The sequence below is a fragment of the Poecilia formosa genome, unplaced genomic scaffold (genome assembly GCF_000485575.1).
Source record: "Poecilia formosa unplaced genomic scaffold, Poecilia_formosa-5.1.2 Scaffold7, whole genome shotgun sequence".
Classification (NCBI taxonomy): Eukaryota; Metazoa; Chordata; class Actinopteri; order Cyprinodontiformes; family Poeciliidae; genus Poecilia; species Poecilia formosa.
This window is the reverse complement of record NW_006799946.1, coordinates 4,946,996-4,960,195: the sequence shown is the minus strand read 5'-3', so window position 1 is coordinate 4,960,195 and position 13,200 is coordinate 4,946,996. Positions and strand designations below refer to the sequence as shown.

The following is a 13,200-nucleotide window of genomic DNA, read 5'->3' as shown; positions in this document are numbered from 1 at the left end:
GCAACACAGGATTTTACTTGGAGGTACAAGAGTATGGCAGTCTCATTTGAAATGCACTCCACACTTTTCAGATTTCTATTTGGAAAGGAAAAAATGAAAGCCAAGCGAAAGATTTCCTTCAACAAAGCTGACGCCGCAGTCTTACTAAGTATTTTCAGTCTAGTTTCTAGTGCACATATTTTGAAATAATACAAAACTAACTTACAAGTAACTTTTCAGCAACATAGGAGCTTGTTTTAAGTCAATAATTCCTTAATATTTATGATAAAATACTACTTGCAGTAGCAGATTATTTCACTTATAAAATGGGGAAAGTGTCTTGTTATAAGTGAAACAATCTACCAGTGAAGTCAGTACATTTCTTTTATCAATATTAAGGATCTTGTCCTATTTCTTGCTGAAAAGTTACTTGTGTGTTATATTTCAAGTGCATTAAGATATTTGCACTAGAAACTAGACCACAAATACTTGATAAGACCACGGCTTTAAATGACATTCAACAAATCTGATGCACTTCTAATAAAATCTTTCCCACCTACTGTAAATTAACACCTCAGCTGAGCCTGCAGTGATGCAACACCTCCTGCCGTAAACACGACGCCATCCACGTCAGGTCCATTCAGCTCATTCTAAGCACATTTTCACGTATCTTACTGTATAGCAGCCTGAATACCTTATTGTGTTTCAAATGAAGGGCAGTAAATTATTTTTAAAAAATGAATGTTTCAGAAATTAGCAGGTGCACAAACAGCTCTGTCTTTGACAAATGAGCTCATTATGTTTCAGCTGAGTTGTCTGGCAGCCAAGGAGGAAAAAAACATGTCGGGGTAATTACTGTACACCTCTATGGAGCCATTTATATTAATACAACCTATAGAAGAAATCCATAATTGTCCAAAAACAACTGTAAGCACTAAATCTGAGGGCTGCAAAGAGAGCTGTAAAACGTCTGACTGCAGAAGAGACCGCAGTCGGAACAACACTTTGTTGATGTGAAAGATCTGCACAGGGTGAAGTTTTATACAGTTCACGTGTGATTTATATCAACAATAAAGAAAACAAGCAATCCCTTAAATCCTCACGTTATGCATAAACTGGTGTTTTCATTTGATGTGTTGGTTTAACAGGCCGCACTGGTGGCTACTGGTTTGATCCCGTAAATCTGTAACAATAACAGAGAAGAAGCTTTTTATGTCTTGCGAGTCTAAGGATGGGGGAATTATTTGGAGTTGTTTCAAGAGGAAGGAAGATAAGTTAAGTACATACATATCTTATGAAACAATAAGCACTCGTAACTCGTCAGGTTGGATTTCCAGTCAGGTCAGGGTTGAGTCAACATCTTGAAAAACCTGTTTTACAGTTTAGATTAAATTTTATTTTAGCATAGCCATTTGGAAAGACACAAACCTGCATGTTCGGATATTGTAGAAAGTCCAAAGTAATATTCAGCTCTAGTTTTATATGATTCCTCATCTCATTCCCAAGTGTGAGCGGAAACACCCTTCAGACAAGCCAACTTTATTTATGATGCATCTAAAAATGGCTGGATTTGACCAACAAAACGATAAATAAACAAAATAAAACACTTAAAAAGTAGAATGAGACACAAATCGAGGAACATTTCAGCAGCATGAATCTCATTCTTTTAGTCATGAGTCATTTGTCACGTGATACAAGGAACATATACAGTAGAGAAAAAGTATGAGACATTACACAGCTTTTGCCAAAAAGCTTCAAACACAGCTTGTCATAAAAGAGCTAAACGGTGAGTCAAAAACCGTTTCAAGCTCACATTTTCCTCTAATTTCTTCACAATTGAAAAACATGTCTAAATGGCCCATAATCGCAAACCCAGATTTTGCTTCTCTGAACTGTTTTCATGCAGGTTACAGTAAATATTATTCAGTTTTATCAAACTGCCTCTCAAAGCACCGACTTGCACAGTTTTGGGTATGAACCGACAATATTCTTTATATTGAAGCGGGACCAAAACTTCAAAACTTGTGAGGAGGAAAAAATGTGCCCTTTCTTGATTAATCGTAGCGCTGAACCGTTCAAGCTTTTGGCTCCGGCTGTGTCGCACAGACAAGAGTGCAAGACTGTGATCCTGTGGAGAACTGCAGGGAAACCACATCCCTCCTCCTGCAATCGAATAAAACCTGACATGCAAGGCTGGTTTTACGAGGTCGCTCCTCAGGTTTCATCGAATGGAGGCAGAGGGAAACAACCCAGAAATAAACAGCGTACAGAAAGAAAAAAATCATTGGCCACTCACTCATCAATTAATCATTCAGTCACTATTTCTTCCCACAGCCTGGAATATGACAAAGAAAACAGCGGTGCAAGAAATGAAGCCGTTAATGATATGCTGCTTTAAAAAAACGAAAATTTCTTGTGTTCTCCTCAATCACCAAAGCTGACAGACGATGTAGGCGCAGTTCCTTATGTCCTTCACCTGCAGCTTGAATATTAAACAGAAACAAAAAGAAAACATAAACAATTTTCTTTTATCTGATGTAGTTAGATAACGATCAGAAATCTGTGTCTCATCATATTTCAGGTTTCAATCCATTGCCGTCTTTAAATAATTACTCTGCCTCCTTTGAAGTGCCGGCCTGGGCAAAACCGTATCACTCGACACGAGCAAACGAGAAACCCAGACACGCTCTTTTATCAGCAGCACAAACATGGAAACGAGAAGATGAGTCGAAACACACAGCAGGAAAAGTGACAGAGCCAAAAGAGGATTAGAGGCCCGTCCCCTTCCTGCCACAACGCCGCTGTGCTCACACACAGAGCTACACGTTTTCATTCAGTCGCACAGTTTATGCAGCATTACACAGGATTAATGGTCCAGGCAGACTGTTTCAGAGATGAATTTAACTTTGTCTGAACCTCTCTTGACCTATATCCTCAACTGGAGCGGTGCAGCAGTGCCGCCCTAAAGGGGGCACACTTCATTAGAGCGAGGATGTCCTTGTTGTCTGCACAACAAAACAGATGCAGGGATGTGGAGATGACTGCAAATGAAAAGCAGAGGAACTGGAGGAATACTTTCCACTCATAACCAAATCTAAGACTAATCAGTCTAATGTTGTCAGAGGGTTAATGGGCCTCTCAGATTATTATTGCTAATCAATAAAAGGCTACAACCTCTGAAAAAACTGTGGGCGCTGTGGGAAATATACCAATAATTTTATCATAATAAATGCTGACGTGGAGAAACAACACTGCTGATAACGACTAAAATTCAATTCTATATTATTTACTTAAAAGGTTGCAAAGAAAAAGAACAGGTCATAAATGAGATATAATGACCAAATGTCTCATCTGTGTTTTAAGCTGCTACGTTTCTAACTTCCTGTAGCAGACAGCTGCGCTGCTGTGCTAATGTTAATTTGTAAGTAAACATCAACAACAACAACAACAACAATAAAAAATTGGAAACAACTTCAGTAGGTTAAGAAAACATAGAAATTTGAGCATAGCTGGGCCAATTTTATTTAAAAAACAACAGCAATGATTTAAAATATTCAACAATGTTTTAAATTATTAATCAAATATCCCAACAGGCCTTAATTGCATGATTAGTTACAGTAGGTGGTTTCACAAAAATACACACCAGTTTCTACATCACATCACATAAATAAGCTTTTTCTAAATTGTTTTAGACCAGAGGTCTGCAACCTTTACCATTCAAAGAGCCATTTTTGCCCCCAGTCCAGCAAAATATCACAATTTTTAATTTTTGATATACATCTACTATGGGAAATTTGTTATTTTTTAAAGAGCCACCATTTTATTTCTACTTCTTGGTTTTAATATACAGAAAAACAAAGAGTTTTATTTTTAAGCAAAAAGAGATACCAATGTTAATATTGGCAAAAATAAATAAATAAATAAATAAATAAATAAATAAATAAATAAATAAATAAATAAATAAATAAATAAATAAATAAAATAACCTGACAAGAAATTTAGAAATAAAAATGTTGTTGGTATTTTCAGTGTCATTCTGCTGTGGAAATTCAATTAAATCATTAAAAGAAAAAAATAGTAAAGAGTTGAATTTGTTTTAAAATCTATGTTTAATAGTATTAGTTGTTTTTCTTTATGTATAATTTTCAGCCATAGCTAATAAAAGTCATTGTGGAAGGTCCAAAGAGCTGCAGGTTGCAGACCCTGTTTTAGACATGATCTGATCCCAGTCATCGTTTTGGTTTCCAAACTATTCAGTGTTTTTCTAATAAAGACCATCTGAATCTAACGTACATCACAAACTCCAGAAAAATAAGGAAATATAATTTGAAAGAATGTTCCCATTGTTTTCAGCTAAATTTCTGAAACCAGAGGCATGAACATGAAAGATGTTTATAGCCAGTTCCTGCCAGTCGCCCAGAACCACTGAAGGTAACCACCTCCCGTCTACTTATTCATTTCATTTTCACTTTTCTATTCTAAGCATCTTATCTCTCAATCCCTGAATATCTCACACAAGTGTCACTTTAAAACCTATAATCAGTGATAAGTCAGTTATTACTATGCGAGCTAAACAAAACAAACAGGTTGTACCAGCCTCAACTAATCAGGAATAAAAAATAAATAAGTAATATAAAACAAACTTTCAATCAGCCTCGTTGATCCAGCAAGTGTCATTTCCAAACATGACAATTAATGTGTTTCGATCTTGCCTAACATCATCAAAGAGTTGACTAGCACGTGACCCAAATTGCCCGGGGTGCAGTGTTGACACATGACTCTGACTTTCTGTAAAAAGCTTAGGGTGGGGTTGACAAACAGACAGACAAAGACTTTACAACACCTACTAAAAGCATATCTAAGAAATCGGAGGTGAAAGAGGCCGTGGTATTGATGACGCGATTAGGGAAAAGTGAATTTACATCCACTAAACAGGAATATAATGCCAAAAGCAACACTTTACTAACACTTGGTTTAGTTTTCTAACTAAAGGAGTTAAATAAGCATTCGGATTCAGATATACCTGTAGTATCAACTTTCACCTCAAACATGTCCACAAGTATCAAATAAATCAATCATTATTGTGGAGTCTGCTATTATGTGAGGCACTACGCTTAGCTGAAACTGATTTTTCTTTAGTTAAAAATTGGAACTACTAGGCCACTGTCTATGAAAACCAAGACATGTGATTTCTCAAGTAAATCTATTCTCAATATCAAAATAAAAATCATCGCTTATAGGTTCTGTGCACATTTTAAACAGGATATTTTTTTCTCCATTAAGAAGAAAAAAACAAACAAAAAAACACCCAAACTGCAGAAAAAGTGACCAGATTTGCAAAAATATTCCTCTAAATGTGGACAAAGACTTCAGATGAGAAAAGAAAACTATTCTGGGCAGAGTACCAATAAGTTTCAGGATCTTAACAGCACCTCTGTTTTGGTTTACATAGTTAGCAACAGGTTTCTTAGCACAGCCATTAGCTAATCGACAAGTTTGTCAACTTACAGCTGGAACGCTGTCAACAAGGGTGTGGTGGCATTCCCAGATTTCCAGCTTCTGAGACGAGTGGAATGCAGATCTATGCCATGTTTGATTTGTCTCAGAAGTCAAAGCTCAGATCTGGAAACAGCGTCAAGCTCGAGTCGAGCTTGTTCTACTAGCGAGTTGGAAAACTTGTTGGCCAATTTTGGTGGTAGCTACCAGTGGAAATAAAATTTGATAACATGACATTATGACCACAGACAAGCAAAGAGGATAAGACGTTGCATTTTCATCGAGCAGCTGTTATTAAATGGGATAGCCTACACTAGGCGTGGGAGCTGTGGGGATATGTTAGACAAACAAAGCTGATCCATGGAGACTCCATCTCACAACTTAAAGGACTTGGAGGATCTGCTGCTTGTGTGGACCAGATACACACCATCAATGTCAAAACAAGGGGCATTGGAACACTAATCTGAGTGGTCATAATGTTATGCCTGATTTGTGCATTTCTGTTTATGGGTTCAAACACTAAACAAGAATGTCCACAACAAAGGTGGTGTGGTACGTCAACTTCATGTCACATTGGTGTAACTCAATGCAAACTACCATCAGTGCTAGTAAATAGTTTCTATCTGAAACCCTGATGGAGGAGCAGCCATTTTGAATATTACATTTCAGGTTGCTTGGAGACCGACTTTTCAAATCAGATTTCTGAATTCAGGCGGTGTTCCCTTCTGTGTTTCCAATCTTCGGCATACAAATAGAGCTTCATAGGTCAGGCTCAGGCTGTTATTTTGTTTATTAACATACTTGACATTTAATTTGTGTCAGCATTACTGCCACCTACTGGCCTGGTATGGGTATTTCAACTTTCCTTGGAAGTGGAAAAGGGGAAGGTGAGTTGTATCTTCCCCCTGTTGCCACATGCTTACTGAGGATGGGAGATTGTAGTGTTATAAACTGATTTTAGCACTTCATAAAACAGATTTAAGTCGTACACAGAAATGGATGCATTCATATTAGTCTATTCAAATTCAATACAGTCCAATCTGATAAAAACAAAGCAACTATATTTAGTTTATTAGAGGAACTTTTCACAATTTTCTATTCAAGGAAATCCATGGGCCGACTTGGATTTTCCCTTTTTGTAATGGATTGATTGATAAAGTTTTGATAAGGCTCTCATATCAACATCAGCTCATGAGAAAAATGTTTTAGTCCGACTTTATGCGTCTTTGTAACAGGATATGCATTAACTGAATATGAAATGGGTCTTTTTGTCTTGAAAAGTACTTAGAGATGACATTAGATGTGAAGTGGCGCCACGCAAATAAACTCAACAGAAAAGTCACAATCAGGTCTGACTTCAACCAAAATTGTGTGGCCGGGTCCAGTTTATTATTTTGGACATACTTGGATAATGTTATCCCTATAAGTACAACCTGAAGCTGGCATCATGAGATCCCTTTCCCTCAGACAGATCTCTGTCACCTGAGAAAGTTATAGTGGAGAGTATGACCCTTCCACCTCTAACTATCCATCACTTCACAATTACTAATCACCTGTGAAATGTGCTCTTATTCCCTGATTAAAACCCATTTGCTGTATTGTGCTTGGAGGCTCTGCCAGCAGCAGCCGCCCTGCGCCTGCCTGTCATTGGTCGGTGGGCAGCAGCAGCAGCAGCAGCAGCAGCAGCCCAGCTTCTTGGGTACCATGTCGGCTCCCTCCTCATCAGTGTGCCGGTACGCTCCTCCCTGCTGAGCTCAATCAATCACACAGCTGCACATTATGTGGCACTCGCACTGACAGTTAACGCTTTGTGCGGACCAAGCCAAATGTTGCGGCATCGAGGAAACGACTTTGGTGACAGATCTCCAAAAGCGCAACTGAACGCGGCAAGGACGCGTCATGAATCCACACCTCGTGCCATCAGTCCAGCTCTCTTACCTGCCCACTGTCTGGTTGGCGAGCTGTCTCATGCGGTTGAACTGCTTCTTCATCTTGTGTTTTTCTGCGTTTCCACCGAGCGGCAGAGCCTCTCCGCAGATCTCATTGATGAATTAAAGTCCGCTCTCCGCGCCGATCCGAAGCAGACGAGGAGGTTCGGTCGTTAAATATCCGGTTCGGGCATCGCGGCGGACCAACGCGGCAGACAGTCGGTGAGTTAATTCCAGCTCATTGTGTTTGTGAACACTGTGTTTCTGTCCTATGCTTCGCTCCGCAGCTCCGGAGATGCTGAACCGATTCCTCTCCCCCGGCGTTGACAGCGACGACGCTCCCCGCTGGTGCATCATGGGAAACGTAGTTCCGTTCTAAAAATAAATCAATTTAATACACACATACTGCTGTGGGTTAGTAATCTCGTCTCCCCCTCAAACAACATGCGTAGCATGTCTCCCACTGTGAGTGTGTTGCTCACAAACGGCAATAGACAGGATGCAACATTAATACGGGTCAAGAGTTTGGCATAAAAAAAAAATCATTAAAGCATGTATCAGTCTGCTATCTTTTTGATGTTCAATACACATGCACATTATTATGTTCATTTTAAGAAAAAAAAAACTCATCCTTCTCAGCTGCACATCCCTTGTATCATGTACAATATTTCTATTTCTGGTAACTGTACTATATTTTTTTATTACCTTGTACAACAGTGTATTGTTATTATAATTTTTACTCTTGTTGTTAATCTTATTTTTTACATATATTTAACACTTGGAAGCTTTGTGTGAACCTACATATCTTTCATTTCCCCTATGTGGGACATTAAAAGCTACTTCTATTGCATTCTATTCTGTTTTATTTTGATTATTTTTTACGTATAAAGTCCAATGAATCCAGTCGGTTAATTTGAAGACACAAGAGCCTGACATGTCTTCAGGCTTTTGAAGACTCTAAGGGAACATTAAAGAGTTATCCAGGAGGTCACAATAGAGCCTAGAACAATACTTGAGGCACCGCAGGCCTCACCTGCCTCGGTTAGGTTCAGTGTTCATGTTCACAACATAGAAAGCAAATATTGTAAAGAGTCCATGCAAATCCTTGATGGCAGCTGTTGCAGCCAGTGGTGGCACAAGCAGGTTCAGGGGCCAGTTACCTTTTCACATAAAGGCTGGGTTTGTTTGGATAGTTTTGTTTTCCATTAATTAATCATATCATCATAAAAAAAAAAGAAAGAAATACCGGAAAATACTGGTGCGGCACAAATAAATTTTTTTCATAGTGCTGCAAGTACTTCAAATTCACAAAAGACAAAAAGGAGTTGTTCTCAGGTACCAGGTCAGTTATCCTGCATTTAAGCACAAGTAGCATAAGTGGCATAAGTGACAAAATGAACAGAAGCCACTTATTTTCACCTCATTATAAGCAGTATTTAGTGACACCACAAAATACTGAACACAAAAAATAACAGAAGTGTCAGCTAAAGAATATTATATCAAGATGACTAAGCTAAGCGGTGACACTTATATTGTGCTCTTCCATTTTTAAAACCTTTCAGTAGGGAAGACGTAGCATAACACAATGTGAACATTATTTATTTTATGCTGTTAATCTGGGGCCACAGAAGCAATAATCTGTGATCACGATCAACAAACTTTTCTTTCTCCAAGTAATTTCTAAAGCTCCTCTGTAAATTCCCATGTCCATGTCCCCACAGCCATATGGCCAAAAACTATGCAAAAATGCTAATTGTCACTCCAACTAAATTGCACATCATTTTGTGCACTTTGACTAATCCACTTCATATTCTCTAAACATTATTTCTTTTTCACTTTAAAATTTTGTTTTTGGTAAAATAAAAAAAAATATCAGTAATATTTTCCATTTCTGTATAGTGCCTTAAGTCTAAAACAACATAGTTATGTTTTTTGTATGAACAAATGAGCAATCATAATAGGAACGAAGTTCTTGTGAGAAACCAGGCAGAACCTAGGCAGGTAAACAGCGCCACCTCCAGGCTATTTTGTGATTTAAAAGAGGGAGGTAACCACATTAAATATTTGAATGACTTTCATTGTCCGTGACGTTAATCACAAACTTTCATTTAATTTTTTTGGGATATTATGAGGGAGGTCAAAAACTTTACAATGGTAGCGTCCGTTTTAATCCTGATACCTTAATACTCCTAAATAAAACCAAATTCAGTCACCTCATTACTAAATAATGGAGTGTACACCTGTGTGTATTTTAATCTGCAGGTAATCCATCACAAGGGATAAAGATGTGGATATATTTTACCCAGGGTTTGATCATAAAACTATAGCCAAAATCTTTAATTATCTTACAGAACATTTTCCAGTCTGTCATCTGAACATGGATTTGAAAATCTTTCAAGAACAGACAGGCTGGGCCAGAAAAACAACCAAAAGGCCAGTGGAGGAGCTGCAGAGATCAACCATTACTCATTCACTCCAAAAATCTCAATTTTAAGAAAGAGTGGCAAGGATCCCATGGCTGTTGAAATAAAGTCATATGAAAACCTGCTACTCACTCAATAAATGGGTAATTATTTTTATTGTATTTTATTGCTGTATTTTATATCACTATATATCCTACATCTGTCCTAGAAGAGTTGCTTTTACTCTCATTATACATAAAATTACATTAAAAGTCATTCTTTTCTATTCTACTCTACTGTTATTCAGCTATTGTAATAACTTTATTCTTACCTGACTACTTTTTTTGGCTACTCTGACCACGGCTGCAGTAAAGTGTCGAAATATAAAAAATCAAAGCGGTGTGAAAACGTTTAATATGAAACGCAACAATGTGTTTTATCTGATGACAGCATCTGCCACACGATGGCGCCCAAGAGTTGGTGGCTGCTGTGTTGGCTGCAGAAGAAGAAGTGTACCACTGTAATTTACTTGTTGAATGACAGAAGAGGAAACATTTCAGGAGTTTCATCATCGGGAACAGCTATTGTTTCTTTTCGGCGTCGAGTTGCGGCGGGTTTCAACGTCGGATTGTGAACTTCTTTCAGAAAAATGCGGGACCGAACAAAAGAATTAGGAAGCGTGAGTTTCAAAGTTAGCGGCTAACATTAGCGAGCTAACCTGCTAAAAAGAAAAGTTAATGATGTAGTCGAGGAGCGACTTTAAGCTCCTGTCTGCGGCGAAGCTTTTATTAAAATAACAACACGGGTTATGGTGTCAAAACAGCTGTGTTTAATGGCTGTTTTTGAGTAATTTGGGGAGCAGGGCGGTACTGTGTTGAGAGCTTCCGTTAGGATGTGTGAGGCCGGGATCAGCCTGGGCAGGGCTGCAGGGGAAGCAGCACAAAGTCAGTGAACTCTAGCAGGGGGCTGATGTCTCTGTGGATCTGTTTTTATACTCCTACAGAAAGCCGACGTTTCCGATGACGACGACGAAAGCAAAGCTCTGATGACTGGAACATCTTCAGCGAAAGATGACAAGGACAATGAAGCTTTCTTCAAAAAGGTGAGGACAGCTGAGTGGAGGTGTGAAACCTCATCCAGACGACTTGAAACATCCCTAAATATGTTGTCCAAATTCTTTAAAGGGATTTTTTTTAATTGAAAGAGTTTTGGAAATGACCACGGTTGTGTGTGTAGGTTGAAAAGTAGGACCCTTCATTTACAGCAGGGGTGTGAAACTCATTTTCTTTTTGGGCCATATCAAAAACCTGAACACTCTTAAAGGGCAAATAGTGCCAGAATGTATTGATAAAAGCAATTCAACTGTTAAAATATCAATAAATATCTGTTTGTTTCAGCATTCAGTAAGTGTTTCTTAAATTTAAACAATATTGAACGTCTTTTCGCACTGATCAGTCCATTCAGGATTTTTTTTTTTTTAACAACCAAAATCTCAGACTTTGTGGCGCTAATTTAGAAATATTTGTAAAGAATTTTGCTAATATGTGACGTTAAGCGTGACTTTTCAATAAATGCTGTATCGGTCACGCACTATATCATCAAGCAAGGCTGAGGAAGTCACTGAAACCCAAAGTTTTTGGCCAATTGTGAGGAAAAATTTGCAGTAAAAATCGGGGGGAAAAAAATGTGGGAATCTGTAGATTTTTTTGCAGATTTTTGGAAAAAAAATAAATCTTTTTTTCTTTTTTTTGTGTTTAGGGTTAAATAGGATTCATAACTAAAACCTCTATCAAATGACCTGCAGAAGATTTCTCTCATTTATGTCCAACAACGCTTAGAAAGACAACGCCGCTCAAACTTCATAGAAAAACTGAACTAAGTTTTGACCAGAGAAAGTCTGATTTTAGTTTTCTGGCTAAAGTTTTTGCTGCATTTGCAGTTTCAGACGTACATTGTTCAGTTCCAGAATATAAACTCAAGGAAGCTTGAATAAGCAGGAGGTGTTGCTGCAGAGTTGGTGACTCACTGCAGTTGACCGGGTTCCCTTTGACGGCAAAGCCTTTTGTTTATTCCAGCTGGCATAATAATCTGAATGCGACTTCATTATAACTAGGATTAAATTGTAATTGATTGTAAACCCGGCTGTGTGGTTGGGTTGAATGTAGTGCATCTTTTTTTATTTAGCTTGGATCTGCATGTTAAGTGGCTCGAGATTACATTTGTTATGAATATGCTCCATTTAAGTTATAAAAAGTAAAAAAAAAAAATATATCACATTTTGGTCTTATTTCCCATATCTCAGTTAAACCCTCTATATTGTGCTTCACCAAACTACATTACAACATTTGGAGCCATTTGTGATGTCAAACACTTTCAGTTTCTGTTTTCGTTGACCATTGGATGGGAACCTTTCCAGTTTGCTGTTACCATGGTAACAGCTGGGAAGAGTTTACGCAAACCAAAGCCTCTTTGGTTTGCATTTCATATATGCTTTATGACATACTTTAGTTGCTTTTGTCTGGCTCGTCTGGGTTTCCATCACATCTGATAACGGAGGTTTTCCAGTCTGGAAACATTTAGTTTTGTCTTTGTTGTGGCTATAAAACAAACGCAACACGACTACATGCTGTACAGCTGCTCCATAGCTTTAGTTGTATTAATATGCATAAGATTTCTAATGACACAAAAAGCATCAGAATGATGATTGGCTGCATTGGTAACTATAAAAATGGGCAACGATAAGCAAACGTATTTACTTTTATCATCAGAAAACTCAAAACTGAAACCTATGATTGGACATAACTTATGTTTTTTGAGGTGATTGTGAGTCCAGGAGCATTATTAGTAGCTTGATTAATTATTATTAATCAAGCTACTGGAGCGCAAAAAGCATGAAAAGAGAGAAATGTGTCTTTTATCGTAATAATTTGCGCACTGTCCTTCAAAGAACGCAGCATCCAGTTTCTGAAAGTGTTAAAATAAGTGCCAGGGGTTGAAATGGGTTTAAACATCGCACAGACTGGTTGTTTTGACAACATGTTAGGCCTTAGTAATCCGTTTCCTCTGACTGAGGTCACAGATAAGGATTTTTGTTTTCAGTTCAAAAGATCTTAGTGAGAGAAAAGCAAGTGGCTGTGAAAGTAATTTAAAAGCAAAAAAAAAAACAAAGGCGTTTTCTGTTTTTTTACATGGCAGTTTGAGTGAAATTACCAGCCAACATGACCAAGCAGGGTCATCATCTGCTGTGACAAACTCCTCTTCTGTTACCATAATAAACAACCATCCACAGAGGAGGAGCTAGCAAATGTCATCTGTTGGCAAATAAAAACATTTTCTTAAAAAAAAAAAAAAAAAAAGGAAAACTAATGGCACCTGTCCTGGACTATAATAACGCA

The 13,200-nt window shown here is 37.9% G+C and overlaps 2 protein-coding genes across 6 annotated transcripts in view; one reads left to right on the top strand and one right to left on the bottom strand.

Moving 5' to 3' along the window:
* The window catches only part of LOC103152326 (rho GTPase-activating protein 44-like), an 83,147-nt gene extending 75,053 nt beyond the window's left edge, over positions 1-8,094 (bottom strand). For 4 of the 5 annotated variants that reach the window (XM_007572755.2, XM_016661064.1, XM_007572748.2 and 1 more), the window contains exon 1: positions 7,414-7,466. In XM_007572755.2, coding sequence (XP_007572817.1) covers positions 7,414-7,466 — 53 coding nt within the window. Of the gene's footprint in view, positions 1-7,413 lie in introns of all 5 variants that reach the window. The other variant, XM_016661057.1, reaches the window with a different exon arrangement.
* A 2,181-nt stretch (positions 8,095-10,275) lies between these two features.
* The window catches only part of stx4 (syntaxin 4), a 26,440-nt gene continuing 23,515 nt past the window's right edge, over positions 10,276-13,200 (top strand). The window contains exons 1-2 of the mRNA XM_007572719.2: positions 10,276-10,484; positions 10,809-10,907. Coding sequence (XP_007572781.1) covers positions 10,455-10,484; positions 10,809-10,907 — 129 coding nt within the window. The 5' untranslated portion in view covers positions 10,276-10,454. The remainder of the gene's footprint in view (positions 10,485-10,808; positions 10,908-13,200) is intronic.